At 54.2% G+C, this 216-nt stretch overlaps 1 protein-coding gene across 1 annotated transcript in view; it reads left to right on the top strand.

Annotated features, from left to right (window-relative positions):
• Nucleotides 1–216, top strand: part of EMH_0058680 (uncharacterized protein) — a gene marked incomplete at both ends in the record, with an annotated part of 1,985 nt that overhangs the window by 1,192 nt on the left and 577 nt on the right. The window contains one exon of the mRNA XM_013497595.1: nt 158–216. Coding sequence (XP_013353049.1) covers nt 158–216 — 59 coding nt within the window. The remainder of the gene's footprint in view (nt 1–157) is intronic.

Here is a 216-nt window from a genome sequence, read left to right as displayed (position 1 = left end):
TGCATCTCCTTAATATCCATCTACTGCATCTGCTGCTGCCTCTTTTTCTGCTTTATCTCTTCTGCTGCTGCTGCATCTGCATCTCTCCCTCCTCCTCCTCCTGCTGCTGCATCTCTCCCTCCTCCTGCTGCTGCTGCTGCTGCTGCTGCTGCTGCAGGAATGTCTGACTACGAGTACGCAGTACGTGGGCGCTTTGCTGAGATATCAGCAGCAGCA

Source organism: Eimeria mitis, genomic scaffold, assembly GCF_000499745.2.
Source record: "Eimeria mitis Houghton genomic scaffold, Emh_scaff2786, whole genome shotgun sequence".
In the NCBI taxonomy this organism is placed as follows: domain Eukaryota; phylum Apicomplexa; class Conoidasida; order Eucoccidiorida; family Eimeriidae; genus Eimeria; species Eimeria mitis.
Note: the sequence above shows the minus strand (reverse complement) of the source record. Positions and strands in the feature narration are given on the sequence as shown.